The sequence below is a fragment of the Lissotriton helveticus genome, chromosome 9 (genome assembly GCF_964261635.1).
Source record: "Lissotriton helveticus chromosome 9, aLisHel1.1, whole genome shotgun sequence".
Lineage (NCBI taxonomy): Eukaryota > Metazoa > Chordata > Amphibia > Caudata > Salamandridae > Lissotriton > Lissotriton helveticus.
In genome coordinates this window covers 187,886,923-187,914,709 of record NC_136070.1, presented here as the reverse complement: position 1 = coordinate 187,914,709, position 27,787 = coordinate 187,886,923, and the positions used below count along the sequence as shown (strand labels likewise).

At 43.5% G+C, this 27,787-nt stretch overlaps 1 protein-coding gene across 3 annotated transcripts in view; it reads right to left on the bottom strand.

Moving 5' to 3' along the window:
* Window positions 1-27,787, bottom strand: part of FRMD6 (FERM domain containing 6) — a 263,580-nt gene that overhangs the window by 112,784 nt on the left and 123,009 nt on the right. For 2 of the 3 annotated variants that reach the window (XM_078659739.1, XM_078659738.1), the window contains exons 2-6: window positions 22,342-22,581; window positions 12,154-12,244; window positions 8,645-8,724; window positions 6,225-6,301; window positions 1,139-1,325 (exon numbers count right to left, since the gene is read on the bottom strand). In XM_078659739.1, coding sequence (XP_078515865.1) covers window positions 1,139-1,325; window positions 6,225-6,301; window positions 8,645-8,724; window positions 12,154-12,244; window positions 22,342-22,488 — 582 coding nt within the window. In that variant the 5' untranslated portion in view covers window positions 22,489-22,581. The remainder of the gene's footprint in view (window positions 1-1,138; window positions 1,326-6,224; window positions 6,302-8,644; window positions 8,725-12,153; window positions 12,245-22,341; window positions 22,582-27,787) is intronic. The other variant, XM_078659740.1, reaches the window with a different exon arrangement.

The window sequence follows — 27,787 nt, the reverse complement described above, 5'->3', positions numbered from 1 at the left end:
AGCCACACTTCTCCACATGAGCATGTGTGATGGGGCACAGCTGGGGCGAAAATGTGTGATGGGGCACAGCTGGGGCATGTGTGATGAAGGCCAAAACTGGGGAGAGCGTGTGATTGAGGCCACAGCTAGGGAGATCATGTGTGACGGGGACAAACCTGGGGAGATCATGATATGATGGAGGCATGGCAGGTGAGTGCATGGTATGAGGGAGGCCACAGTTGGAGAGAGCATGGCATGATGGAGGCCAAAGCTACAAACGGAGGGGATAGTATGTTTTTGGTCTGACTGAGGTGGGTTTAGCATGATGATGGCCAAGGCTCAGAAGGGAGTGGGTATGCCTTAAGCTTTCTTGTACGTGTTCCAGGAGTATGCCAGCAAAGGGCAACATTCTCAAGTGCAGATGTAAACAGAATTGCTACCTACCATGGAGAGAGAGGTTATTTTTAATTAAAGCAACTAGTCCAAGCACTGAAATAGTTTGGAGACAAACTATGGAGTAGAAATTGCTGAAAGGAGTTTATTCAAAAAATAGAGATGACAGTGACCAAACAAAACACAGTGAAGATTGCTGAATCTTTGACATGGATACTGGTGTGGGTAGAGTAAAAGGAACACAGTAGAGTGCACAACTACAGGTCAGACTGAGGTCAACTGCTAAGAGCAGCAGGCAATGGGGCTGCAACACTGGCTTCTCTATATTGTTTTTCTATTTCCTGTTTGGTTCTAAAATGATACAAAAGAGGGCAATTTCACTTTCAGAAAAAGAAGTTGGAGACACCTTAATGACGTGTGTAAGACAGAGGGTGCTTCTCACGTTGACGACACTGCTGGACCGAAGTGACCAGGCGCAATGCAATTTACAGGAATTTCAGACTGTGCCATTTTATATTAACAAGAGTTCCATCACAATTCAAACCCCTGGTGGTCTATTTCATTGTGGGGAAAGTGAAAGATATGAGGACATTATTTCACGCCTTGTGGACCATTTCTTCAAACTCAGGTCAGATCCCTGGCACATTTCGTTTTGTTTATGATATTACTCTGTACTTTCACCAGAAGGAGATGGGACGGCTAAGGACACGTAGCAACAAGAAGCCTGCTGGAGAAATCATTAGACAATCTGTGCAGCGAGCCCTACCCAAGGGGGGAAGTAGGCCTCCGGTTCAAAATATTTCCCATAGTGCTTGTTCCTTTTGAAGTTGCCCAAGTCGGCCTGCAGCGCGAAGGCGGCCAGCAGGAAGTAGGCCTCTTCCCGGAGCACGCACTGCGACTGCAGGACTTGCTTCCTCAGGTGCCAGTAATAATAGTATCTTGCTGTTCGGTCACTGGGAGGAGAAAAGAAAAAAGAAAAGAAAGGGGGTTAGCGTGGATCCTTCGACAAACAAAAGTGCTTTGTGATGGTGCAGCCAAGTAGTGAACGCTGTTTCAATTCCGCCCTTGTCAATGCACGTGCACGGTTAAAAAGAACACACATCCGGCGTTTTCAAAGAAGCAAGAGCCCAACAATGTGTGTGTGTTGGTAAATGTCCATGACGTGGCGCTGTCACACTATAACACCGCTGCCACTGCCCCGTGGCATGTGTCACACCTCACTACTCCATCCTGCTTTTAGCCGAAGTATTCTGTATGCTTTAATTGTAGGAGCGTGAAATACAACTGAGGAAGTAAAACTGCAAGCCCCAGAATCCAATGCGCTGTTTGAACAAAATGAAAGAATGATTGGAGATGCAACACGCGACGTAGGACCCCATGGTAGCTATTCACTGCAAGTGCAGTCTGTGTGCCTTGATGTCAGTAACAGGCACACACTGTTGTTATAAGGCCGCACGCCATTTGCAGATCAGTATAAGGGAGGGGTGTTAACTTTAGAACAGAGTGTGTCTGTGAACTGTACAAGGCTACAGCTTAATTTACAACTCAATCCTTACAGTTACTATTAAACGTCAACAGGAAGTCCGAGCCGGCAATAACCCAGAGAGAGCCCCAGGCACCCATATAGGGTTACAATGCAGATGCATTAATTGTGCAATATTACTTTTTGTTTTGCCTGGTGCAGTACGTGACGTCAGTGCCAACAAACTGCAATCGGGGGGTATCGCAGAATCATTGTCCCGTTAATATTAATCAGGCAGGGATGGGGTTTGCAAATTATTCTGAAAGGCTGTGAATGGAGGCCGAAGAGGGCAACCTCCCTCCGCCCGTTCACCCCACCTCCCTCCGCCGCCTAAGCCCCCATTCTTAGCATGAGAGCAGCCCCCGTCTCTCAGCCTGTCAGAAGCTGCAATGTTAAAAACACACACACTCACAAACACCCCCTCCCGTCACATCGGGGAAGCACGCAGCTCTACGGATCCCGGCAAAGTGAAAGCTGTAACCTAAGGTACAAAATAATGACATTATGATTTATGACATTAAAAAATCATTATTTTTCAGTTGCCCACGATACCGCAGGAAAAGGAACTCTCCAATTTGTACACTTTTTGGCCTTAAGTACACGTATGCAATTGAACTGTTGTTTGGGGCTCCGGCCACCTGTTTCTTTCTGTAATGCCAACACCCCCCTCCTCTCACCCAGCCCCCTGCAGTGTTTTGGTTTGCTAACCCCTCGCTGGCAGGGGAGGAGGAGGGCAGTGATTTGTGAGCTGGTAGCCATAAATACCCCGTGGGGGGTTAATGGGTTGCCACATGTTAAAGTTTATGGCATCTTTTAGGGTAACATTTCTTTACACGTCTCTACGCACCCCAGGTCCCCAAACATGGTTCTGTGATCTCCCCCAGAGCTGATCTTTCCATGCCCACTGGAATGCAACGGCACGTTCAGCTCTGGGGCAGATGTCAACGGCACTTGTTGCTGGCCCTTGGAAACACGGAGTTGCCATAAAAATAGCTGATACAATTGTGATACTGCTCCCCGTGTTCTGTGACACATCTTCAGGATTTCATGCATACCTTAGCATTCTGGGGCTTGTAGTTTTTTTTTTGGGACACAATTTGAAGACTGCCCTACAAGCTGTTGAATTAAAACCCAAGTCTGGCTGAAGGCGTCACTCCTGGCGCAGGGCCACCTCGTAGTTATCCTTCTAGGATTTCTCAAGGGACACTCGCTTCACAAGCATCAATCGCCGGCCATTTGTATTTGGACAATACCTTAATTTCGAAGGGGTAATTAAACCATCAAGTGTGAGATAACAGACCCAGTTAGACTGCCGCAGATGATCTGACCAGCTAGAATTATTCGAGGAAGGGTTAATTCATTAAACTTGACTTCAAGACATTATTCGTCATCATGTGGCCCATAAATAACAGTAGGGATTGCTGAAATGACAGGGGGTCACGCTGACATAAGAAAGCATAACAAACCCAGCTCTTCCCTCAAAGAGCGCGCGCAGCAGTCAGTCACCAGCTCCCCCCACCTCCCTTTGCTATTCCAGTCACAGGCCTTACGGTAGCAGAGGCCGCAAATATCCCAGGCCCTTCCCGCACGCCACGAGGCTTTATTGCACGCACCTAAAAATAAACCAAACCTAGGCCCAGAGAAGCCGAAATGCCATTTTCCGAGCTGGCGCGAGCGTGTGCATTTAGTTGATTAAATATACATAAAGGATTTTGCAAAAGTCAATTTGCAATGATACAGCGCCTCAGACGAGGCCCGACGAGGGAAGGTACTAGAGCCTGCGACTACAGCACAGAGAACAAGGCAGGTGTAAATCAGACGTCGGTGTATGCTGCTCCGCACACTGGTGCCTAGAGGCAAGCCCAGCCCTTCACGCACCAGGGGTGCTTCATTCCACTGCACACTCAACCTAGTGGTCTTTTAACTATCATATGCGAAGACAGTGCTTTACTGTTTAGAGCCTGTGCTGCTTATTTTTCAACACCAGCCTTGAATCCAGACCAAAAGAGTGGGAAAAAGAAAAGGGAGTTAGAAGGAAGAAGGAATAAGATAACGATAGGAAAACAGTGTTTTAGGGAGAAATCAAGAAGGAAAAAGAACTAGTAAGAGTGAGTTATAGGGCCAGGAGGTGCAGGGTACCTGAAGTAAGAGGTAAAAGATGGAATCAAGCCTAGGGAACTATGGTACTCAGAAACCCTGGCATGAGGAAGCACTGGTGACAGGCTCCTAAGAAAAGCTAAGGGCTCCCACACGTATTCATCATTCTCCTTTTACAAATTAAGCACTGTATACCCTTATCATTTCAGAAAACCTAAAGAGTCAAACGCATTTCTCAAATGCAGTGTCCGGAACTGCTGTTTACTGGCTGGTCAAAAGCACAGAGGGAGCCTTCCGGCAGCTTGGGCCACTGCACACAGCAATGTTTGCTTCGGCCTGATGCCAAGGGCAGGATGAGTGAAGGATGAACACCAAAGTGAAGAACCAATGCTTACATTGAGCATTCCACCCAAATCCTACCGAAAAACACCAGCAAATCCAATGGGTTTGTATATTGACTTTCAGTGAATTGGCTTTGTCAGTGCTTGTTTGTTGTGTCATGTTTTTTTCAACTTTGGTTTTGAGGAAACTACAAGGCCCTTGCAAATCTAAAAACCAAAACGTGGATGAAAGTTAAAATATTTTTGGTCTCAAAAAGCACACTTTGCCATAGTAAACCCTGGGTCAGACGAAAACTACTTTGTGCGTGCATGTTTGTGAAAGGGCAGAATGCCGTAACTTACAGCGAAATTAGATGGTGGTCTGACCCGCTGCCCCATGCTGTAGTGGGCGAAAGAAAAATGTGACTGACACAAACACGAGCCAATAGATAAAGAGGGCTGGCTGAAAGCCCCTATAAATAAGCATATTATAACATTTATAGCAACATCAAAAGCACCTGGCTAATGCCAGACCTAAAAAAGTCAGCCACATTAAGGTAGGCATCCAATGCGGGTGTGATATAGATGATAGAACAGCTATAAGTTTTTACATCTGCTACAGAAATTTGTGCAACCTACAGATCAAAGGTTTGAAGCCCAGTGGGCCCACATAAGACTTCCATTCTTCTAAGGTTGATAAAATCATACTAGTGAGTTCAGTAATATTGACGTCATATTTACAGTGCTGTGAGGCCAGGGCTAAATTAAAGTGAGCTGCAGTGATTTTCAGTAAGGATGCAAACTGACTCCAGGCATTTTCAGGGGCAGCTGACATTCATCCATTTCATCCCACATACCACGCCGTCCGGTACAGAACACAATGCCAATTTTAAATGCGGCTCTATCGACTGCTACCGCTTAAGACACAATACCGCTGTCTGTATCTGTCAAAGTCACGTCACACAGTTGTGAAACGAACAGAGCACAGTTGTGGCTTCAAAGCATCTGAAGACATCAATGATGGCTTCAGCTCAGAAAAAGTGTGTTCTGGTACAGATGGTTGGGGAGGAAATTTGTAATAGATGCTATAATATTTTATGATTTTCATCATAAAAGTTTATTTCCATTGGCTATGCAGGAACCAATCCGAACTTCAGAGACTCTTGTTCAATTATAGGTGTGTCTAGCTCCTTGCTCTCCATCTACTGTATTCACTGCTAGGACTGAAACACCTGTAATGCACTTCTGCAGCTATCAGTTTCGGTTGGGATTCTACCATGGCGGCACATCATGCCAACATGTCCACCTGCACATCTTCCTGCAGTTTCACAGCAAGACCAGTACACGTTTCCTGTGCAAAGGAGCCTGTATGGAGCTGCCAAGGCTACATTAATCGTCTTTGATGCAGTTGAAGTGATGCACACCCCACTGAAAGCAAGCAGTATTCTATCTAAACATCCAGAAAGACCCACAAATGTGAGAACAAAAGATGTGTTTTATGGCCAAGATTTTGACTGCCATCCTCTCCTTGCAGCTATCTCGCACGTGCTCAGACTATTATGGGCTGCCCACACAAGTGCACGTGCCAGAGGAGAATTGCAAACTATGGATCTAAAGGTGGCCAATACTCTTGAAAATGCACCCCAACCCCCCTCAGTCAGTCTCGGCATTTTCATTGCACCCAGCTAATGAGCAGTTCAATTTTTTTGTATTTTTTGATCTCCTGACCCATTATTTTATTTGTAAAAAACAATCTAGGGTCATTTCTGTGATGACTTCTTTTGGTTCACCATCACCAGTCTGCACGGTGATCCCTGCTTAGATCCTGTGATCTGGCTCCACCTCCGCCACAGAGTACACATCATAATTTAAACCCCTCCTACATTATGTACCCAACAACCAGAGCCTCTTACCTTATCAGTCTGCCATTCTCCACATAATATTGCACTCGAAAATGGATGATCATTGGGGGCCCAAATTGATCAATGCCCTGGAACAAAAAACACACGTTACAGATATCCGCCAGATGTTCTAATATCAATGCACATTTATAGTTCTGTGTAAAACACTAAAACAAGTTTTCACTAATTTGCACGAGCACCCACAGTAAGGAAGTAAAGAAAGCTAGGCACACAAACAAGAAGACTCCATTCTGATTGGTCCCCACATTACAAGGTTCCGTGGCACCAATTGTACACAATGACGTTTTAAGGCATGGGCAAGGTGGGCTCTGGCCCAAGGCCCAAGCCATTCAGGGTGCCCCTAATAAATCCAGCTCTGCTCTCCACACAGTCCTGCCCCGATAACATTGAACCATTCTTAAAATAGATTGTTTTAAATACCATTTTCCTTTAATATATTTTTGCAGAGAAATGTTTGTTTTTCAACACCATGCTACATCTATAAAAAAGTGCTTTTTAGATCAAAACAGAGCCTCACATATTAGAATTGGCAGTCTGTCACAGAGATTATTTGCAAAAATATTAGTGAGCTGCTGCTGTGATACAGTATTGAAAACACACACCACTATCCCTGAATACGAGATGGAAACATTTAGAATTTGGACCAGATGAAGCATGTGAAGTATCAGTGATTTTGCTAAAGAGGGCACGAAAAAGCTGAAATCGGGTCATTAATTCCGAGCTGTTCCGAGCAGGGGCCCCAAAATACGTTTGGCCCAAGGCCCCAGAAATCTTTAAGATATCACCGAATGTACACTCTGTAAATTACGATGCAGCGGGTACAGAAACGAGAGCGTAATTTGCACCCTATGATAATGTGCACACCTCATAATGGGGGAAAAAACAGAGCTCGCCCACTAGAGCACAGTCTTAGCTACATTGATTGCAGAACACACAATACAGAACAGCAACAGACAAACCACTCTCGGCTGTTGCACAGGGATGCGGGTAGGCAAGGCGGAAGGAACGCACAGGTGACGTCATTCCTACACTTGCAATCAAGTCAGCATTGTGTCACTTTCTTTTGTGTGCGGGACACGTGAGAGAGAAGTGCCCTGAAGGCAGTGTGGGTGGTAAACTGTCCCTGGGAAAGGGAGCGCTTCGTCATTTGGAGCCATTGAGTTGCCGTACACTGCATAATAAATCCAATTAGGGCAGGCCCCATATGCAAATAGGTACAGTTACTGATTGCACTGGAAACACAAGCTCCCCACTGTGTGTAGTGGCGGCCATTGTGCACTGCGGGCGCGCCTGGAAAGCTACGCAACCACTGTGTCAGAGAAACAGCAGCTTTTGTGTTAGATTTGAACGTTTTAATGTTGTTTACAAACCACCCTAACTGAGCAGCGTCTGTAATCGTGGGGCTGAAGTTCCCTGGGGGAAACCGCTCCACAAAAGTCCACGCCAATGACGGTTCACTTTTGTATGAAGGGCCTGCAAGCCCAAGGAAGACTCCCTGGGACTCGGGGTCCTTTTTAGAAAAAAAAAACACTCAGAGAGAGATGCAAAGTGTTTACATTTATAAATAGTGTTAGATCAAAGAAGCCCTGGTGCCATCTCAGCAAAGGCAGCATATGTGCGAGGGTCTGTAAGGGACAAGTTGAAGGCCGAGGGGGAGATATGGAAGCTGCTGATGGTGCTATGAGGGTCCCTTTTAATAGTTTTTCAGGGTCACTTTTAATAGTTTATGTGGTTCGGGGAATGAGGGGTCTGATGCACCCACGTGCAGCTCCATTATAGGAACATGATGGGGCCTTTGGGGGATGTGTGTGAAAGCCTCTTGGACTATGTCAAAGTCTACTGGGGTATAGAGGGGCACGTGGCATTATAGGGTCTAAGTGAGGAAAAACTGGGGGCGCACCGGAGCTTTTGGGGCCATGTGAGGGTCTGTTGGAGACCATGTGAAGATCTATTGGGGGCTGTGCGAGACTCCATTGGGTCCATTCTTAGTCCTATTTAGAGTGGATGCCAGGTTCTCCTAGGAGCCATGACAGGTCACGCTATGCACCATAGCAGGACCTGCCGTGGGTTCCGTCAGGCTCTGTTGCTGGTTACCTATGGGGGTTTTGTAGGGTTTGTAGGTGTCTGCTGAGAGACTGTTTGCACTACAGCTCCCCCTAGTGAGCGGAGAGACAGGTTGCTCGCCACAAGTCGTACTCTGCGATCCCCAGGAGCAATGATGTGTTAGACGACAGTCAACAATGGCCATCAGTGCAGACCTGTTTCATTATGCACAGCAGACCGTATAATGGTTACACATAGGCGTGCCAAACCTTGAGAACTGAAAAACATTTTGATGAAGTGATTGCAGACAACAGATAAGTGATATCGACAAACCCGATGGGCCACAAGCATTGCGACAAGTGTCCTACCTTACTTGCCTCTTTCTTCCACTCCTTCGGGCAGTATTTGTATAGTTTCTGTGATAGCTCCATATACACATGTTCATTGTCTGCATCACAGAAAAGGACAGACATAGGTATGACTTATTACATAAGGAGTAAGAAAAAGAACTAAGACACACAAAGAACAATCAGGAGGTATAGCTTTATGTTCGAAAACGAGTCATTAGCTTATTAAAATCCTAATTGTAATAACACTTGTTCAAGGAGAGCTTTTCACATATTATGCAATAAACCTTTCCTATTTCTTCCTTGCTGCATAATCAAAGGTCTGAGCATATGGTATAGCAAACGTCACAAAAACAATTATATGTACACGTACCCCAGACCAGCATCAGAGTTTGTATGCGTACTTTGAAAATACTCATAAACATCAAAAGCATTTTTTAGGCCGAAGGGTTCCATTATATGCAGCGAATAGTTAATATTTTCAGAATTAAAAAATGAACTCTCTGTAGAAAGAGTATGTAAATGTATGGGTAAATCAGGGACATCTCATAATACATTGGAGGTCACCTTGCCTATTTTGCAAAGAAATCCCAACCCAAGGTCGTGTGACAATTCTCAAAGAGAAGATGTCCAAAGGCAACAGCTTGCGCTTTGTGAATCTGTTACCAACTGGTAACTTATACATGGTTAGCAACTGCAACAGCGATCACAAATCATGGATTCCAACATTTCTGAATGACAACTAGGAGGGGGTCAAGGAGTGTTCTTTTCACACCCATTCCTAATTGTGATTCAGGCATTACTTTAGAATGTAGCAACAAAAAAAAGGAAATAATAGTGGGCACAATTCATAGGATTTTGCAAATCCCATGGTCTGCGCTTGCAAAATGAGGCAAAGATCTCCATATGGTAAAGTACAAGGACATTTTCCATATAATTTACCATACAGAAAGGTTTAGCCCAACCACGGAGTCTCCCTATAGTAAAGTACAGGTAAAAGTAACAACGTTTTTAAAACTTGGAAAGTCATAGGTAAGGTATTTTTATGTTAAATATGATTGCAAACGAATTTTATATATGCATTTTAAGTGTGGGACAAAATAAATGCCACAGCTACTTATTTTAATCTTAAAATGTAACTAATTTGCATCTATTAACTTACATTTTTTTATAGAATTTAAATTTGGAAAAAAATCCCACCTAAAGAAAAACAATATTTTTTATTATGTAATAATAATAATTAAAAGAAATAATGGAATTATATTCAAATACAAAGAAAACATGTTTTTTTAATAGATTATTTGTTTGAACTTAAACTAGAATTAATTATATTTTTAACAATTTTAATTAATTTAATTTAATTGACCATTATTTCCTTTTAGCTCTATTTTAAGTCCCTAACCTCATTTTCATTGGGATAGTGTTGCAGTACCCGTGTAGCCATGTGTAGTGCTGGAGTACATTTACTACTGTAGTGTGAGTACTAACTTTAACAGTGCATTTGTGAATGGGAGTGGGCATATTCTTTTGTGGGTGAGCATATGTTTCTGCCTGCACCCTTCAAGATATCTTACTTACCCTCTCCTTAAACCCCTCCCATTTAGTTGTAAATATGCCCATTGTCCAGCCACTCCCTAGTTGCTCCCGTATTTACTGCTAAAATGTATACCTACGTGTGCAAAGACTGCAGTCGTGGCGGAGATCTCCACACAGAAAAATATGGGGCAGGCACAGATGCAGGCCTCTGCACTTAGTTTGTGAATAGCATTTTGTGATACGTTTGTAGTACTATCGTAGTACTACAAAATATACTACAAAGTACAGTTTCTGAATAAGCCTTAAAGAGTTACGAGAAAATTACTCTTTCTACTACATTTCTCATTGGAAGTTTATCATATTTAATGTAACGAAAATGCTGGCTTTCATAGAAAAGATCACATTTTATATTTCAGTTTGGATAAGTTTCATTTTATAAATGCAAGTTAAATTTTGGTTATTTACCAACCATACAAACTTAAAAACCAATAATCAAAACGTTTTGAATACCATACAAATAATAAACTTTAAACAATTTCTAGAACATTCAACATTTCACATCGTAAATAATATCACCTTCTTAGAATTAATAAACTAATTTCCACCTCAAAGGAACATTAAATACACAACTGTGACATGATCACCCACAATTATGGTGCTAAATGTTCTCCTTGTCTTTCATGTTCTAAATTCATTTAAAAAACACTATCTTTTGGCATATGTTTCCCAAGCAATAGAAGCCAGGACTGGAACAAAAGGTCCTGTCCACCTCTAGGGACACATTGTTGCATGTGAAAATAATATGATTCACTGTCTCGGTGTGAGCTTTACAAAGGTGAAATACTGTTGTGTTCTCAAAAGACCCCTTCCATCAGCTAGCTAGTTAGCTCACACAAGGGTAGCTAGCCGAGTGAAAGCAAAATACTTACCATCAACCAATGTTCTATTAATTATATAATTGTTTTAGACCTTTTTTTATAGTACTGGTCTGGACTTACAGTTAGTAAAAAGTTAGTTCTTGTAAATGTGCCACATTCACCTCCAGGTGTACGCGAGCACTTCACAACAGGATTGAATTGAGCCTTTGCAATGTTAGTCCTTAGAAGGGCCACTACAGAAAAGCACATTCAAGAAATGATCCTCTTTGGAATCCATTTATCAGTATGAGCTACAGATGGTTCAGGAATTAACCTCCTAAGAATTCCTGGGAGCAGCCTTCAGTGTGTACCAATTTAAGATGGTAGACCGAGCAACCACTGTCTTTAAAGAGATTTGTGGAACCTCAAAGCGTAATGCCTCGACAGGAATAGACAGAGCTGTGGAAGTCTACAAAATATGAGCCTCTTTGCAAATTGTCCCCTTAGTCTGATAAAAACTATTTTTTTCGTCTGTTCACTAACTTAACGTTAAGACTATTACTAAAGGCACCATCATTGAACAGCACTTGTCCTATAGATGTAAAGCCAGTTCAATGAATTTTCTACTAATGATGTTTAGCCCTCTGAAAAATCTGCAATCTGGATCTGAAGTTGACCTTCAGATCCAGGGCAGTAATGGGTTCCAAGATAATGCTTTCATCTGTATTAAGGCAACTGTTTAAAGTGTTAAATTCCAAGCATATCCCTTCAAGATAATCCCTCTATCGTTTTTTCGAAAAGCAAACTATGCATTTGGTTTTGGATACGTTCATAAACAGATTCGTTTGTTTAGATACTTTGTAGACTTAGTTTACTATGGAACAACAGGACAACATTGTCAGCACAACATAAGCTGGCTAAACACCGCCTACCACTCAGAAGAGATGAGTCAGAGTGGCTGAGTATTACTGTCAGTCATGCACACTAGCCCAACACTCTATGGCTGCGGAGCTCGGTCTGCGCTACAGAAATATTTCTATATGCATACAATTCATGTTTCAGAGTATACCAACTGTATGGCCTTCAGCAGAGAGAACAGGATGTTAATTTTTTGACAAGTAACTCCATGGTACTTACTTAATATAACACTGAGCCCGAAGAGGTGACAGTCTTTCAGCCTGAGCAGGTCACAGATTTGGACGAGTAACTCACTGCATAATACTTTTACCTAAAACAGAAGAAAGGATTGCAAATCGTTTGCAGCACAGCCAAATTATAATCAACACACCAAGAAACAAGACAAAATGTGCTAACACTGCTGGACAAACTCCAGGCACTCCACAGCCTAGGAGCAGGATTGTTACAGCAACGAGAGGGGTTCTGAATAGGACTCTACTCAGTGTTTAGCACAGAGCATTTGGACACGCGGTATGCCTATCGTTTATGGGCAGCAATGGAGTTAGACCAACTCACAGAGTTTCTGATGTTCTAAACTACGGCAACATACTTGCGAGGTGCAAATCCCCAGCTTAGTTCAATTGGAAATTATCATTCAAATGCCCATTTCAAATATGTTGGTCAATCCACCATTTAAAAAGCAACACATAGTGGTCAATCAAGTTTAAATTTGATTGACCAGTACGTGTTGTATTCTAAATTGTGGTTTGACCAACATATTTGAAAAGGACATTTGAATGATAATTTCCAATTGAACTAAGCTGGGGTTTAATAGATAAAAATAGAGTGGTAGACATGGTGGCGAATATTAGAGGGCTCAAACATTTCAAGAGAACCTCACTCTTTCACTGAAAGACTGTGCCGGTGTGAAAGAGAGGAGCCTGACAACAGACCCATTGTTATTTCCATATAAGATACCATTCTCTGAGAGCAGGAGAAGGGCGGAGGGGAAGCTGGGATTTAGCAATGCTTGTTGTGTACACATAACTCTCCACGATGCCTGGCCGGCCCGGGATTGAGTGCTATATGGCAAAAGCCTTTATGCTCACTATGATCTGTAGGCCTGAAGGTGTTCAACAGTAAGAGGAAACATATGTGGAAAGAAGTAGCACATTAAGGAAAATAGGGTGACGTGATAAGGGGGATTGATGAAGAAGACAGATTTATTAGGACGAGGATCATAGAAAAGGAGGACAGGATACAGTGATAATTTGTGATAATCCTTGTGCTTGTAACCAGCAGCCACGACCCGTGCAGGTAAGAGCGGTGGGGCAGTGGGGCCGGGTTAGGGGGGACTTCGACAGACGATGATGAGGGAAAATTAATTATATATTTAATTTTCCTTCTGCACCGTCCGTCGAAATACCCCCTCACCTGGCGCCACCGCTCTTACCTGCACAGACCGCGGCTGTCAACCAGGATGGCACCCTGAAATTCAGGTCACCCTTTGCATTCCACAGCAAACACAGGAACACTTTCTACCCTCTATAAGTTATGGACATTTAGACTACCAAAAAAACGGGCTGCCCTTGCAGACGCAAAATGGACACGTTTGGACACACACCATATAGTCCAATCACACTTAAGGCTGTGAGAAGAACAACTGCTGGGCCCTAGACCTATCACTTGAGTCCACCGGTATATCACCTTTAACTGCGGGTGGTCCCATGACCACAAACTGCAAAGAAATAGACGACAGGGCCCGAGGCTGAAGTAGCTGGACTACCTAATCCAATCACAATGCAGTCTATGTTAATGGTAAATATGATGTTTAATCCACTAGGTGATTTATTGTGAGGGGGATGGTGTTTGAAGTAGGTGGCGTAGAAGGGGCAATAAAATGAAAATGATACTTACTCTGTTAGGATCTGTCCATGGCATGTAGTGCTGTAGATTCACATGCTGCGCATACTTTAGCCATATAGTGTTGGGCTCGGACGTGTACAACTTGTTTTTGTTCGATGGAAGTCTTTTCAGTTCATGAGGTCCAATAACTTCACCTATTAGTGGTACTGCGCATGGGCATCGGCCCAATTGTTAGATTAGTTTTTCCTGCATTGAGGGCGAGACTGAAGATGAAGCATAGAGAATACAGTAAAATGACCATGCAAATTAAGGAAAAATTTGAAGGAAATAAATTAAGGAAAAATTAGAATGAAATGGAAAAAAATTGAATCTGCAACACCCTCAGGTGATCGGGGAGGAGGGTGTGCACATGTGAATTTACAGCAGTACATGCCACGAACAGATGCTTACAGGATAAGTAACATTTTCAGTTTGTGGCATGTGTAGCTGTAGCTACACATGCTGTGCATCGAGTGTAAACCAGTCCTCCTAAAAGCAGTGGCTTAGCCAGAGGATGTTTCAGAAGTTTGGAAAAGTGTTTGTAGTACAGCCTGGACAACTCTAGCTTGCTGTATAGACAGAATATCCACACAGTAATGTTCAGTGAAGGTATGTGGGGTAGACCAGGTAGCAGCTTTGCAGATGGCAGCTGATGGTATGTTAACCAAGAAAGCCATGGAAGCCCTTTTCTCATGAGTGGAATGAGGTCTAGAGAGGGCAGGAAGGGTTATTTTAGCTTTGGCATAACACGTTTGGATGCATTTGACCAACCAACATTCTATGCCAGCTTCGAAAAGAGCATGTCCCCTGTGAGGCTTGGAGTATCGCACAAACAGTCGTTGGGTCTTACAAAATGTTTTTGTTTTATCAAAATAGTACAAGAGTGCTCTTTTGACATCAAGAGTATGCAGAGCTCATTATGCTACAGATTCTGGTTGAGGTAAGAAGACTGACAGTTCATGGTGGAAAATGGAGACCACCTTGGGAACGATTTTTGGATTGGTTCTGAGGACCAATCTATCTTGATGTACATGGAAAAAGGACTCTTCTAGAGTAAGAGCGTATATCTCACTGACTTGTCTTAAGAAGTGATGGCCACAAGGAAGGACCCCTTCCAAGACAGGAACTGCAGTAGGCAAGAGTGAAGGGGTTCAAAAAGAGGACCCATGGGCTAGTGTGGACAATGTTTAAGTTCCAAACCGGAGCAGGGGTGTCCTAGGCGGAATAACTCTTTTAAGGCCTTCCATGAATAAGGAAACCTGTTGAATGTTCTGTAGGTATGCAGCTACGACTTCCAAGTGTAATCGGTTTGAGGTATAGGCTTAGCCTGATTTCTGCTCCTGCAGAAGATAACAAACAATATACTGTACCGGTCCTGTGAGGGGATTAATGTGTTTTGGCAGGCAGTAGTGTACAAAACATTTGCATTTGGATGCACAACAGGGCCATGTGAAGGGTCTGTGTGCCTTTTTAAGAATTAACATACACTTTTGTGGGAGGTTAAGGTAACCACATTCTAAGTCCTCTGGAGCTATATTCAAGGTTTGAGTTCCTGAAGGTTGGGATGCCCGAGAGTGCCGTGATTTTGTGTGAGAAGTTCCAGCCTATTGGGGAGCGTCTTGTGTGGGACTATAGAGAGTTCAAGCAGTTGGAATACCATGGCTGGCGTGCCCAGGTGGGTGCCACTAGAAGGAGCGTGAGGGATGTCGGTTTCAGTTTCCTCACCACCATCGGTAGAAGTGGGAGAGGCAGAAAAGCATAGGTAAAAATCCCTGACCTACTTATCCATAGTGCATTAGCCATGGACTGTGGGTTTGGTAGTCTGGCAGGGAAGCTTGGGCATTTTGAGTTTTCTGCTGTGGCGAACAGCTCAATTTGTGAGAGCCACCAGAGCTGAAAGAATGGGAATAGGATCTGGGAATAAAGTTCCCATTTGTGTACTTGTTGATGCGTCCTGCTGAGCAGTTCCGCTACATCATTGTCCAACCCAGGAATATGCTGTATCAGTAGTTGTATTCTGTGAGGTATTGCCGACAACCAAATCCTCTTGGCTACACTGGACAGCTTTGGTGAATGTGTGCTCCCCTGTTTTTGTGGGTAGAACATGTCCGTTGTGTTGTCTGTGCATCATGACTGTCTTGTTCTGAATGATGAGGAGAAAAGCACGGAGAGCAAGCTGGATCGCCAGCAACTCTAGATGACTGATGTGAAGGAGTTGTTGGGTAGGGGACCAATGACTCTGAACAGCATTATGTGTGAGATGAGATCCTCAACCTCTGAATGAGGCATACGTTGAAATGGTCTCTTGGAGAAGGGTGGTCCATGTAACAAATTATTTATCTTCCACTTACTATGAACTTCAGAAATCTCTGATTGTGCTGTGTGGATGTGCATGTGGAAGAAGGTGACCTTCAGATCCAGAGCAGTAATGAAGACGCCTTTCTGCAAAAGTGGCGTCCTGTAGAGTCACTAAATGGAAGTGCTCCTACAGAATGCATTTGTTGAGAAGCCAGAGTTCAAGGATGGGACTAAGGGAGCCATCTTTCTTTGGCATAAAAAGGTAAAGGGAGTGTTCAGCAGTGTTGAGGAGGAACAGGCTCTATGCCCCCCTTGTCCAGGAGGGCTTGTAACTCCGTGTGAAGGACACGCAGATGTTCTTCGGACAATCTGTGCTGACGAGGGGGTATGTTTATGGGAATTTTACCTCCTGCTTAATCTCTTGAACCTAACGGTCTGTGGTGATTTCTGTCCAGAGGGGCAGAAACTCCTGTAATCTTACTCTGACTGGTGCTATGTGATCAGGTGGAAGCTGTAGAGTGTCACTGTTTCTGTGGCATCTAGAGAGGAGCGGATGTTAGAGTTACAGATGATCTTCCCTTATGCCAGTAACTGTGGGATGAGCAGTAGGGAGGGGAGAGGTTGCCTTGACATGTCTCCTTTACTCTTTGGGGGCTAGATGATCTGGTGGGTTGATGGCCTCCTCAAAAGTGATCTTCCTCTTTTTAGGTGCAGAGTCCTTTGTCATATGTGGAAGATTTCCCAGAATCTGACATGTACCTGGTTGGATATGAATGCAATGTTGTCAAGCATCCATGTGCTCCTGCAGACACTTGAGAATTGGCGGATCAAATTCCTCTGAAGCGGCAGGGGATGCCACAGTGGAAGCAGCCTTGATGGGACGCAGAAGTTTGCTGACTGGAAGGTGCTGAGCTCGATTTCAGCTCCGATTGCTTCAAGTCAGTGGGTCTCAATGCCGTATTCGGCCTCGGCTTCGAATGTCTCAAGCAGGATGTCTCGGCTCAAAAGACTTTAACTCCAGCCATTTTGAGTCCAAAGGTAGCCAAGGATGTACTTTTGGGTTTGGAGCCAAAGCTGTGCTTGAGGCTTGAAGTGGGACTGGGCACCGAATGTGACTTGCGTGCTGGATGTGCTTCCAAATGTCAGTGTCAACCATGGCCGAATGGCAGTAGTACACCAGAGGCCTCATAAGCAACCTGAGAGCTAGATGCTTGCACCTCTGTGTGGTGAGTTATGAGAACATCCGTACTCACTGAGACCTTCTGAGGGCGTTGGGCTGACCAAGGCTCTTCGGACTCAACCCCTGCCTTGGAGTCGACTTCCAGGTGAAAAGGCTGCCTCCACATCACCTCTCCAACATCCAACTCCTATTGTAATCTGATGATGTCTGGAGTCTTCACTGCCTCCTGTTTTTGCGTCATGTTGGCAGAGGCGAAACAACATGTACGTCAGTTCCAAAGAGAATTCCTGTTGCGGAATGCAAGGCAGGCCATGCAGGAGTACTCATGGTGGTCTGGAGACAAACAGTGGTTGCAGATTTCGTGCAGGTTGGATCTCAGATACATGGGCCGACAACTAGGGCAGAATCAGAATGGAGTCTTTTCCATCGCAGCAACATTCTCAACCCGATCGGTTAGGAGTCGAGGGTGTTAGTTTGACATGCAGTCAAAGGTACACAATGGTGGAAAACCAACCAAAATGCATGATTGTTTGTAGATACAGATGAGAGGGCAGATCCGAAGGCCTGGCAAGAACATCACGAGGCATCGAACCAAAGCTGTGCATGACACATGACATGGCAAGATGGCGGAGAACAAACAATCTAACAATGCTATATGCAATATCACTAATAGGTGGAGTCACTATACCGCATGGCCCGAAAATATTTCCTCCAAACAAAAACCAGTTGTACATGGCTGAGCCCAACTCTAGATGGCTGAAGTATGCACAGCATGTGTATCTACAGCTATGCAGGCCACGTATATAACCTTATTTTAGGTAGTACCTAATACGCTTCTGCTGCTTCTAAGCTCTGTAAATGACAAATGCTGTTATTACCCAATAACCATACTCAACAGACAGAAATTGGAAGGAGAGAAAGGTGAGTGGGCATTGATGGTATTTAACCTCCTGTCTTGCGGATTATTTCATATCTACCAGACGTAAGTGTATTGGAAAGGGTAGTAACTCCTGTGACGAGGACGCCTTTTAGCCCAACACAGGCATAACCATCAATGCATCTCATAATCAGGTTCAACGCTCCACCCAAGAAGCCTAAACTAAAATGAGGATGGTCATCTACAGCTGATGATGGTGACCAATCACTGTCAAGATAAACAAATAGCATATGTTGTTCGTGTAAGCACAATTTACACTGGCCTTTATAGGCAAGAAAGAACGTCTGATAGGATGGTAGCTTTTTAAAATTCATAATTTCCAGTCATCCTCCACCCAGTAGAAAATACATTCCAGTAACTTTACATACTCAGTAGACTGCCTCCTTGGGGCACAGTCAGTGTGTCATGAAAAAGCTAAGCAAATCTGGCAAAATCCTCGGACAATATAAGAATCAAACACTCACGAGGAACATTCTAATGCAAATGCGTATTTTTTAAACGAAGGCATTAAAGGGGAGTGATTTTCGGAGAGTTTGTGTACCACACCACTCCCAGCCCTAATTTCTTCTCTTTCCCCAAGAGAGCACATCTCAGCATACACCCTTAAGACTTGGCAAAAAATAAACTGCAAATGGAAAACATCTGTCGTGCTTTACAGTCACAAACAAGTACATATTTTATACTCGTAGAACGTCCCTTGAAGAAATCAACATTACATTTTCCAACACCGAGGCAAGCACTTTAATAATGTTAATCCCGATGGGAGGTCAAGAGGGCAGAGAGGAAAACGTCACCAAGCTGATCTGGGACAGAATGGAATGTCTCTAAAATTCACACTCTCGTGGCACCTGTCACAGGAATATTGGAGGTTAACGTTGACGTTTTGCAATAAAGCGGTAAACACACTTTTCAAGAGATGCGTGTGGAGAAAACAAGCATCAGCAAAGCCAATGGATTTGACACTGACAATAGCAAAAAAATACCTAGTGCGGTACAAAACAATACAAAAAAACAATAAAAAAAAGACTACTTTGTGTCTACCGTGCATGGAAGTAGTAACAAATTTAAATGTGTGATGAACAAGTGCACTTTTCAGAAGTAAGCTAGTCCTTCTTGCATTAAAAAGAAGGAAGACTACATACACCTAGACAGCCGTGCAAAAGAGGACCAGACAAAAACACGCCTGTGGGATGAGCCAAGATTTGACTGACAGTGTCTCAAGCCAATGAGCTAAAGAATCTAATGGGTGAAGGAGCGTGAATCAAGGAAACTTAAAGATTGCACAGAATACAATATGCTTGGCATGGATGACGCAAGTGCCACCACACACAAACCTAAAAAAGAGCACATTGAAGAGCTTTCTTTGCACTTTAGTTGCTAGCTTGAAGACAAGGGGTGGTATCTTGCAGAAGTGCACCATCCCCATGCAAATCTCAAAGGTCACCTTAAAAGAGGGCTTTGTGTTTGGATGCCACACACTTGGTAACCACGAGGTCAATAGTTCAGGCCCCCTCACATCGATGGCACTTTCTTGCCATTATCTAAAATAAGGCAGCAATCTTGGGTAGTAAAATGGAAGTGAAAGCTCAGATTACAAACAATATAAATATAACAAAAGAGGCTAATTGGCCCATGGGTTGCTGCCTCACAGGGGAGCCTAGTTGAATAGCCATGAAACTCAATTAATTGCTTTCTTGTCCCTAACTTGCTTTGACTCTGGTACCTTCAATTATCTTTGTCAAACTCAGCTGCTTCTAATTTAAAATCCTACTTGTCCACTAAAATGGTTAAAGTCTGTCTGAAGTCCAGCATATCCTAATAGCGCTCCATTTCACTAGGGTCCTTTATGTGTTTGTCTCTGTCTGAGCTCTATCAGCCTATTGAAAGCCCCATTGGGTCCTCTTTACTTGCCCGTAGAAATGTCTTTAAGGAGCTTGAGCATTTTTCTGTATCCTGGCCCTTTTGTGTTTAGGATGCTCTTCCTACATTGTTCTTTAGTGTCTACATCATTCTTAGTTTGCTCTTGCCACTCACCAGTACACCGTGCTTACTTCCCTCCTTTAGGAATAATCTTACTTAGATGTAAACAAGGCCCTGCTGAGGGGCCAGTCCTGCCACCCAGTATTTTTCGTGATACTGCTCATCACTGCCATTGTGTCATCTACCTTGTTGTTTCTGCTCCTATTCCTTCACGTGTTAACATATTGTATTGTATTGTATTGTAATTGCATTTATATAGCGCTCACTACCCCTGATTAGGCGCTTTTTCGACGAAGAGCACGCTACTCCAGAACCCATAAAGGATTAGTGTTGAGTTAGTATAGTGAAATATGAAAGTAATTTGAGTGGTGGATATTAGTCAGTTATTTGGATTGAGAAGGATAGCGGAGGGATAGAAGAGGGAAAAAATAATAGAATTTATATATCGTTTGCTACCCCTAATGGGGTGTTGAAGCACTTTCTTGGCGAGTAGCACGCTACTCCGGAACCCATAAGGATTTATGTAGAGCTTGAAACCCTCAAAGCATGCACTACTAAGGGACGGTGCAGGAGACTGCTCTGCCAACATGGACCATGCATGGCAGTGGCGAGGTGCCTTTGATACAGGTGCCAGGGCGTCTCTGTGGCGTTGTGGCTCTATGTTCAACAGGCAGTGTACTTGCGCTCTACCTGCAAAGTGCTGAGTGTGCATATTTATGAGGTATGCTTAACATGGACAACATCCATCTTAGGAGGAGGTAGCACAGTTTGACTTAGCTGATCACCAGCCACGATATGACACAGGAACCTGTAGTATTTCCAAGGGAACAGTCTGTAATTCACAGACCTATTACTTGTGCATCACTTTTAGTACTCCAAGTACTTACTTTGGTAAGACTTCTTCGACTTGTCCAGTCAATAAAATATTTTGCATTGTACTGTGTTGTACACAGAAGTTAGGCTCTACAAATATTTGCCAGAATACTGCTAGTCATAAGACCCTAGGCTTTTAAAGCCCTCGTGTTGCTAATGCTCCAGAAACCTTGGTGCAAACCAGGCAGGATTCCGCACCCTACGTGCCCAACATCTCCCAAAACATTAGCTTGATCCCTCGCTGAGTTACAAACACAGGAAACTCACTGGAATGATCATAGGGGCAACTTAGGCAAACATCTTCATACCCAACTACCAAACTGTGCTTGGAGAGCTGTACGGCCAAGCCTCTAGTGCGTTTCTCCTCTAACCCCGATTCTTCAGTCCTCCCAGCAGGGCTGTCACATACTTCTATGTGGTCTGGATGGAAACGTTTTGTGAGGCTCCCTCAACCAAGTTTGTGCAGGACATAGGGCGGGTTCTCTAACTTTTTAAAGTTATTATATTATCCTTCAATTTTTAATTTTTCCAACAAGACTCCCGAAGTGCCACCTTTCACATGCCCTCTTTCCATCTCCCAGTCAACTTCACCTCTTTCTTACATCGAGTACAATGTCCCTCCTCTGCACCTCTCTTTACCTTCCAATTCCTTATGATCTTGGCAATGTAATTTCCCACCCTATCCATCTCCCAGGCACCTGCTCCCTGACACCGAAATTACTTTCCCTATCCAGGGTGGAATGTACCACTAGTTAAAGGAGCACCTGGGCGAGGATTTGGACAACACCTAGTACATTGATGTTTTCCTCAAGTAGGAAGCCCACGTGACTCCACTTGTCACAATCTGTTGGGCTCTTGTTGCCACGTGCAGTGGTAACATAAGGCAGCTGTGTACAGTGGTCTTCATGCATTCACGGTATTGGCCCACTCTTCCCCAGCCATGCATAGCTTAGAAGTGAGTGCCAAAGTCACTGAACCTCACTCTGGACCGGTGACACCATCGCAATACCAGACCTTGGACCCAGAAAACCCCGTCTTGAGGCCCCTCTGTTCTACCCTACAGCATCTCAATGCCGATTCACACCATTCCCTGCTTAAGAATTAGTAAAAGAGAGACACACACACACCATATTATCAAAAATGCAACAATTGCTGTTGTCTACAGTTGATAAAACCCAATATAATAGTTTAATCATCAAACACTATGTCAAACTGTACACGTTCAGCTTCCGCTACATGATTCGGATGTACTTACATTTGTAATGATATTCAACGTATCATCGTTAGGGAGGAAGATGCACACGCTGCGGCGGTCCTGCATGACTCGGTTGTTCTGGAAGTTCAGTTTGTTCATTGTGGTTTGGGCTCGATCTTGAGGTTCAGTCTTGTGGCCCCGGCCCATGCAGGCACCCCAGGTGCACAGGGCTCATGAGCCAGCAGGCGCTGCTCTTCACACAAGAGTCAGCCCTTTACGCATCCCTCGATGGTGTCATGGCTGAAATGAAGAGACGCGACACAGTCAGCACGCTGGCGTAAAAAGAAACTATAGCTGCAGCACTATTTAGACTGAAACAATAGGTGGACAATAATGAAAGCAGCCCACTGAAGCATATGGCACCATAATCTAACTTGTTCAAGGTATCAATAGCCCACATGCGCCTCAAAGTCCTGCTAACTCTCCACAGAGCACTGGAGAATAGTGAGTTTTATCAGTAGTTATGTTATAACATCAAGTCAAGCACAGCTGAATTACAAAAGTATAGAGTTAAGAACATCTAGCACAAAAACATCTAAAATGTATTTGGCCGTTAGGAGGCCAAAACTCTAAAAGTTTAGAAACAAAGTCCCCAAGCATCTAAAAACTCAAAATAATTGGATTATCTTAGCGTTATTTATGTTAAGAACTAACTGCATTAGTTACTTTCAAATATATACAGAGCCGCTGGAATTATCCGATTCTTTGTCTCAAGCGCTTTTGCATTATTAAGAATTTGCAGCATTTGCTAGTTAACCCTGCCGCATAATTTGGTCCTCCTCTGCTGCATAATTCAAGTGGTCTGAAATTACACAATATCCAGGAATGTGAGGGGGATGATAAAGGCATCGACCTCATGTAGGGCACCCAATACTAATCCCTAAAGTCCTGCTCAAGAGAAATCATATGAGTCATCAAATAATGCTACCAGCGACACAGTTGTCCATCACATACATATTAGCCAGCATAAGCCGCCACTCCAGTCCTATCCCAATTCAGAATATTCACGCCATAGGGCTCGATGGGGGCGTGGGGGGGAGCTGTGAGTTGTCTTATCACAATCATGTATACCACATGCAGACGGACCAATACAGTCCCACAGAAGATGTCTCAACTGCAGTTTTCTCTTTGTCTATCCATTTTTTCATCTCTAGGAGTCAGGCGTCTGTAACTGTGTCACCAGTGCTTAATTTGAGCTAATGTTAGCTGGTGCTCGTCGCCAGCACATAATTCTCAAAACCAGCGCTTATCACAGTCCACCCCACTTACAAGGTAAGCGCACAAAGTATTTAATAATCCAATATATATATATTAAAATTAGTAATACCAGTTGGCAGGGACACTGTTATAGTTCTGTGTGGCCTGAAGTAGTCCAAGCTGCCATGCATTGTAATGGGTAGTAGTTGTGCTGGCACTGGCAGCGTTGGCAGGGAAAATGGGTGGTGCATGCTGCAGCGGCCGTCTTAAAAGGGACCTGGCGCTTCCTCTTTTTTTCTTACAAATTAAGCACTGGGTTGCATTTCTTGTCTTTTGCTTTCATGTCATGTTCCAGTCAAAAGCTAAAAATGTAAGTAGACACTCAGCATTTCTTCTAGATAACAATAACCCAGGCAAACAATGAATTTCAAATTTGTATACGCCACAGTTAAAATTAGAAATGCCAAAAAATCTTTCCACTGGTGGGGGTGGAAAGGGTGCGCCAAGACGCCCTTGGGCATTCGCGCGCTATTCGAATAGAAAAATCAAATCAAATCAAATCTTACACTTCAAATCGTCTTTCACCCTTCTCTCTACAGCTAAAATGACTTCTTTTAAATGGGAAAACTCAACTGCTTCACATCTTAGGCTCCTCCCCTTACTCCATGTCTTTTCGCTTCTAGGTTGAAACTAATTTTTATTTGATTTTGCTTACGGTTCACATAATTTTTTCCATGGCTGCCTCTGTCAGTTCCGCTGTACATTTGACGACATTTTGCACTTAATATTATGGAAGCAATTACAAAAAAATCTATTTGATCAGATTTCATGTAATTCTGAAAGTCAATTCATTATGTTGGTTTTGCACAACATTTTAGGATATAAGTGAGAGAGGGCACTTTTCAAACTTCCAGAGCACTCAACACAGGTACATCTAAAGTAGTATTTTTCCAGCTGGATTAGCGTCAGTCTCTTGATTTTTTGATGAACAACAGTCATAGGAACATCTCTCATGCATAAAACTTAATTTCTAGGGCATTAGGGCTGCAGATTCTGGCTGCCACTGAATAAAGATTATTTTACTCTGCCCATGTGCTGACCACAGAAGCACTGCTGGGTACAAGTAATCTTTGAGGCAATATTACAAATATGCAATAACAAAACAAAAAGGCCCTTAGGGCAATCACTTGAACATTGGATCATTGGAGGCGGGGATGGGGGCAAGCACACAATTGAAGGGTATGCAGGTTGGATAGGGTGGAATAGGACAAGCACGTACGTCAAAGGGCCATTTGGGGTTAGGGACTGGGGGAGTATCAGAATCCCTTTCAGAGTGCCATGGGGCAAGCAGTACTGGGACCCAACCATGGCAGTTGAGAACTTTTACTCCTGATGTCTTGGACCATCTACTATATTGTAATTGTATTGTAATGACATTTATATATCGCTTACTACCCCCGACGAGGCGTAGAAGCACTTTTTTGGCAAGTAGCACGCTACTCCAGAACCCATAATGGATTTGTGGTGGATAAGTATAGTGAAATATGAAAGTAATTTGAGTACTGGATATGTTAGTCAGTTATTTCGATTGGGAAGGATAGTGGAGGGATAGAAGACGGAAAAAGGTTTGCATTTATAAAGTGCTTGCAACCACTGATGGAGTGATGAAACGCTTTTTCAACGAATAGCACGCTACACCAGAACCCAAAAGGGATTAGTGGTGAATTAGTACAGTGAAATATGAAAGTAATTTGAGTGGTGGATATGTCAGTCAGTCATTTGGATTGAGATGGATAGCGGACGGTTAGAACATGGAAAAAGGTTTGCTTTTGTATAGCGCTTGCTACCCCTGATGATGTGTTGAAGCGCTTTTTTGGCGAGCAGCACGCTACTCCAGAACCCATAAAGGATTATGGGTTCTAAGCAACTGGGAAAGAACCCCTTCAGCACTTGACTCTCCGTGATAGCACGGGTCGACCAGTCCAAGACTTCTTGGGGGTAGAGAGGGTGGGGTAGATTCAAGATTAACAGATGCTCAACTTACAATATGTTCAGCAACGCTAATAAATGAATATCCAGCAAAATACTCACTTTTATGAAAAAAGTGGAATTTATATATAAACACAAAATGAAATACAACACATGCAAACAATGTATCACTCACAGGCAAACGCAGCGTTACATGCTAACATGATGTAGGCTGAGGGTGAGTTAAACACACAGCAGAGAACCTTAACATGAGTGTCCCGGTAGGCCCCACACCAGTGACACAGGTAAAAAGGGCTGTTCACTCTACTGATCCCAACAACAAAAGCATGGCATGCTGCCACCACCACACTCATGCTACTCAACTCTTTGGTAAGAACAGCATCCCTTCACCACGAGGGTAGTGCTTTAGGCACTCTCAGCCGGTCACATAAGACCGCAATGAGTGAGACAGGCCTAGGTCATAGCACACACACATGATCCCTGCTCGACCATGACCAAAAATCAGTACTAAGGATCCAGATATCATTACAACTGTGGCACTAAGGGCTGGGGTGGCCCAAAAAAATGTTGGAGAGCGGTCTTTGCAGGAATACCACAAAACACAATTTTTTTGCCTGTGCCACGAAGAAATTCCTTTTTAAACCACAAACCATTTTGCGAAATGCGTTCAATCTACACATACACACGTTTCAGTCCCCAATCCAAGATATTCTGAGCCTTATCTGATGCTAGTTCTTATTCTGTCCACACACAAAAAAGAGAACCATGATCAGACACCTTTAGGTAGTTTAGTAAACGAAAGGCATTTCTCTCTCATAGTCACATCCAAATATCTCCTCAGGGTTCAGTCTTGACTATTGCTACCCACAGAAAAAATGCCTCCGTGAATCTAGCCTTTACATATGCAAGATGCACGTCTGTAGTGGATCTACGACATTCAGAGCACACTTAACATGCAGTAGGTGACTCCACTGGTTGGCGCTCAAGTACAATTCCATCATCTATGCATCACCCATAGACTAATAATTCTACACACTACACAAAACTACCTCGACAAAAAAAATGTCTACTGCTAGAGAATGATCACCTCTAGTGGACTGACACTGTTATGACGCCAACTATCTCACTGTGGTGATCAGCACTTTAGAGAAGGCGCCCCACACTCTGAATTTGCAAAAAGTGAGAACGTTTTTCGGTATTCAATTAAACTACCTACCTATATACTCATGCAAGCCACAGATTTATGTCACGCTGCCAGGCATATATTGCAAGACACTGCAACAAAGAGAAGTTTATTCCCCCTGACCACAAGTACTCTCAGGAAGGTGATGATTGCAAAACCCTAGATTAGGTTAACTCTCATAAATCTTCTTGGCCACAAACATGCAGGGATCTTTTTTTGTGGTACACCTTGAAATAAGATTGGTTTGAAGTCACTTATAAACAATCATCCCATCACCTTTCCCTCGACGAGGAAAGCAAACAATGCCAGAAGCGGCATAGCATGTAATAGAATAAAAAAATACGATGATGTGGATAAACCTATAACTTCAAATAAACATTTGCTGACATATCCAAGGGGCGAGGACACACTCTATATTAACTTAGGGTAGATTATTGGTCTTGTGGTTAACTAGCAAGATGTAGAATACGGAGACCAGAATTCTAATGAAAACTTTCCAACTCAACCAAATTCTGTTATCCTGGCCAACTTACCTAATCTATCTGTGTTTCAGATCCCTCTGTTGCCAAATGTGTCTGGGCTCACAAACACCCAGAGCCTTATAAGTTACCTCTGTATTCGATTAACTGTTTAATCAGTGATTTTCATTCAGATTGAAGCATGCAAGATCCGAGAGGGTCAATATTCTGTCTAACCTTGCTCACAGGGTGACCAGATGGTCCAGTTCTAAAGCTGGCAGGCATTATGAAGATGACAAAGCAAAGACACAGCCAAATAGGGACCTCATGGTTTACTCCCTTATGTCATGTCACTAAGAGCTCAATGAAGTCCCACTGTGTGGGCCGGTGACGATGCGAGAGTTTGGTTGGGTGGAACACAGCAGTAAACAGAACAATACAAGGGGCGTACATTTGGAGTCATTTTTAAGGATGCATCGGATCTTTGCATGTTGTTAAGTGTGTTAGCATGTGCAGTGTGACAAACCGTAAATCATGTCTCTGAAGGTGACTTATGAGTTTCATGGGCCTTGGATCCTCCTGGCTTTGGGCACCACTAAAGAGGGTGTATAATAGGTTC